The sequence below is a fragment of the Grammomys surdaster genome, unplaced genomic scaffold, assembly GCF_004785775.1.
Source record: "Grammomys surdaster isolate TR1022 unplaced genomic scaffold, NIH_TR_1.0 125504, whole genome shotgun sequence".
NCBI lineage: Eukaryota > Metazoa > Chordata > Mammalia > Rodentia > Muridae > Grammomys > Grammomys surdaster.
This window is the reverse complement of record NW_021620360.1, coordinates 1428376-1431014: the sequence shown is the minus strand read 5'-3', so window position 1 is coordinate 1431014 and position 2639 is coordinate 1428376. Positions and strand designations below refer to the sequence as shown.

Below are 2639 nucleotides of genomic sequence, written 5' to 3'. Positions count from 1 at the left end.
TGTTAGCATACATCTTTAATCCCAAGTGCTGGACAGAGACAGGTGGATCTCTGTGAATATAAGTTTGGGGCTAGCCTGGTCTACATAATGTGTTTCAGGTCAACTAGGGGTAATAGAGAAACCATGTCTCAAACTTTCTGTTCTTCCAGAGGACGCACGTTGAGTGCATAGCACCTGTCCTGGGTGATTGAACACACTGTTGAAAGTGCAGCCGTGCACACATGTCATACATTCACATAACCACACAGACATAGATTTTAAAAACTTCAAAAGTGAGATTTCTGGGGCTGGGGATGTGGCTCAGAGTTTAGAGCACTTTTGTTCTTCCAGGAATTCCCAAGTTCAATTCTCAATGCCTATGTCAGCAGCTAATCACGTAATTACAGCTGGAGGAAGAAGAGGGTCCAGTGTCCTCTGCTGGCCTCCACAGGCACCAGGCGTGCATGCACAGGTACGTGTGCAGGCAGAGCCCATACACCTGAGTCTGATTGTGGAAAGCTGGTACATGTATCACGCCTGTGCTCCCTCAGGTGGTGTACACACATCACGCCCGTGCTCCCTCAGGTGGTGATCTTTGTGAAGTCGTGCAGCACTGCATCGCCCTGGCCCAGCTTCTAGTGGAGCAGAACTTCCCAGCCATTGCTATCCACCGTGGGATGCCCCAGGAGGAGAGGTAGGTTAGAGGTGGGCAGGCGGGTGGCCATGTGTCCTTGTGTGTGTGTGTCTGTCCGTGTGTCTGTATCTTTTCCTGAGGGGGAAGTGGTGTGGAGAGAAGGAGTCTCAAGCCTCTCATTTTCTCTCACAAAGGCTCTCGGTATCAGCAGTTCAAGGATTTTCAGCAGAGGATTCTTGTGGCTACCAACCTGTTTGGCCGAGGCATGGACATTGAGCGTGTGAACATCGCTTTCAACTATGACATGCCAGAGGACTCAGACACCTACCTGCACAGGGTAAGCTCCCCACCCTCACCCCACTTCCTGTTTGTGTGCTGTGCACCTTCCTCTCCTCTGTCTTCCCTGTGAGGCCTGAAGTCTTCCCCTTCTCCTTCCAGGTGGCCAGAGTGGGCCGGTTTGGCACCAAGGACTTGGCCATCACGGTTGTGTCAGACGAGAACGATGCCAAGATCGTGAATGATGTGCAAGACCATTTTGAGGTCAACATCAGTGAGCTGCCACATGAGATTGACATTCCCTCCTACAGTGAGTGATGCCTTCGTGTGTGTGTTTTTCCCATTTTGTATCTTATTGTAACTGACTGTTTTTTCTTCAGTTGAGCAGACACGGTAGAGGATTCATCCACTCTGGACTGTGGCAGTCTGTTGTAGAAGAGGACACAGGGGTCAGGAGGAAACACTAGTGGCCACCCCTGACGCCTCGGCCCACCCTGTCTATGCTTCTCTGTCACCACCACTCCTAAACCTAGTCCTGATTTATCAGAGTTGTTTGTTTGTTTGTTTTTGTTTTTTTAACAAAACTAAGAGTAAAATAGCTGTGTCTGTGGTGTCTGTAGTTGCTTTGTTTAGGGCTTGAACCAGGATCACTCTGAGGGCTGTGAGCTCTATTGTGGGGCAGCAGGGTCGTAGTGAGGTAGGGTCCACACCCAAGAGCCTGTGGCTTCCCAGCTGCCTTCTCTTCCTGATTTCCCTCACTTTCTAAAGTGGCTGTGGATGTGAGGCTGGGGCACTGCTGGGAGTCGGGAGGTAAAGAGCAAGCTCCATGTCCTGGTCCCTTGTCTCCTTCAGCTGGATTTCTTATATGAGGGCCTGTGCCCCCTAGGCATCCTGCCCTTCTAAGTGGGGGCATGGTAGAGCCCACCCAAGGGTGAGCACACATCTGCGTGAGCGCACACACAGACACACACACACCTGCAAACTTAGCTCTGCAAAGAGCCTGGAGTCCCTGGCTGGGATTAAAGACTGTCAACCAGGGCAGGGCCCAGAAGCCTTGGAAGCTGTGGGAGAGGTCTGGCCTGTTTTCACTTTCTCGTTTTGTTCTCAAGTTCAGAAATTTGTATGTGAAGCCTAGGTAGCTTATGAGCTCAGACATGGATCTGTGTCTGTGGAGCAGGCCTGTTCTAGGATTATCTTGAGGTTCTTGGCAGTGTGGCTGGGATCCCCGAGGGGCAACAGCAGGAGGTGGGAGGTGGAAGTAACTGCAGCACAGCCACGGCCTGCACTGCTGCACTCAGTGCAGACCTCAATTGCTCTTCAGGGTCAGGCATCGCTAAGGCACCGCGTGGGCCCCCGCCCGGTCTGGCCTGACAGAGACTGGAACTTGTGTTGCTGGTTTGAGATTTCAGATCCACACAACTGCAGTTGTACCTCCAGCCTCAGCACTAAGTGTTGTGAGGGAGGCCATGTGGGTGGGCGTGGCTCAGAAGGGGTCGGTGGTATTACTCTGGGTCACTGGGGGAAATGGATGTCTTCAGAAAGACATGCCCCAGAGCGCAGGCCTTCTGGGAAAGAGCAGCTGCCCCTGCTCAAAGGTATTAGCAAAAGTCTCCCCTTCAGTGCCCCTGCCGCACCTCTCTATGTCTCCCTGGGTTAGCAAAGAGAAGGATGGTCTCTGCACAGAAGAGCTTTCCCACAGTCGGGATCTCTCATCAGGCCAAACTGCCTTTACATATGGTCAAACGCCTCA

General features: G+C 52.2%; 1 protein-coding gene across 1 annotated transcript in view; it reads left to right on the top strand.

Annotated features, from left to right (window-relative positions):
* Positions 1-1501, top strand: part of LOC114638082 (spliceosome RNA helicase DDX39B-like) — a 6740-nt gene extending 5239 nt beyond the window's left edge. Inside the window, 5 exon segments of the mRNA XM_028786438.1 lie at positions 565-580; positions 583-684; positions 808-950; positions 1052-1199; positions 1270-1501. Of these exon segments, the coding sequence (XP_028642271.1) occupies positions 565-580; positions 583-684; positions 808-950; positions 1052-1199; positions 1270-1286 (426 nt within the window). The 3' untranslated portion in view covers positions 1287-1501.
* The last annotated feature ends 1138 nt before the right edge of the window (positions 1502-2639 follow it).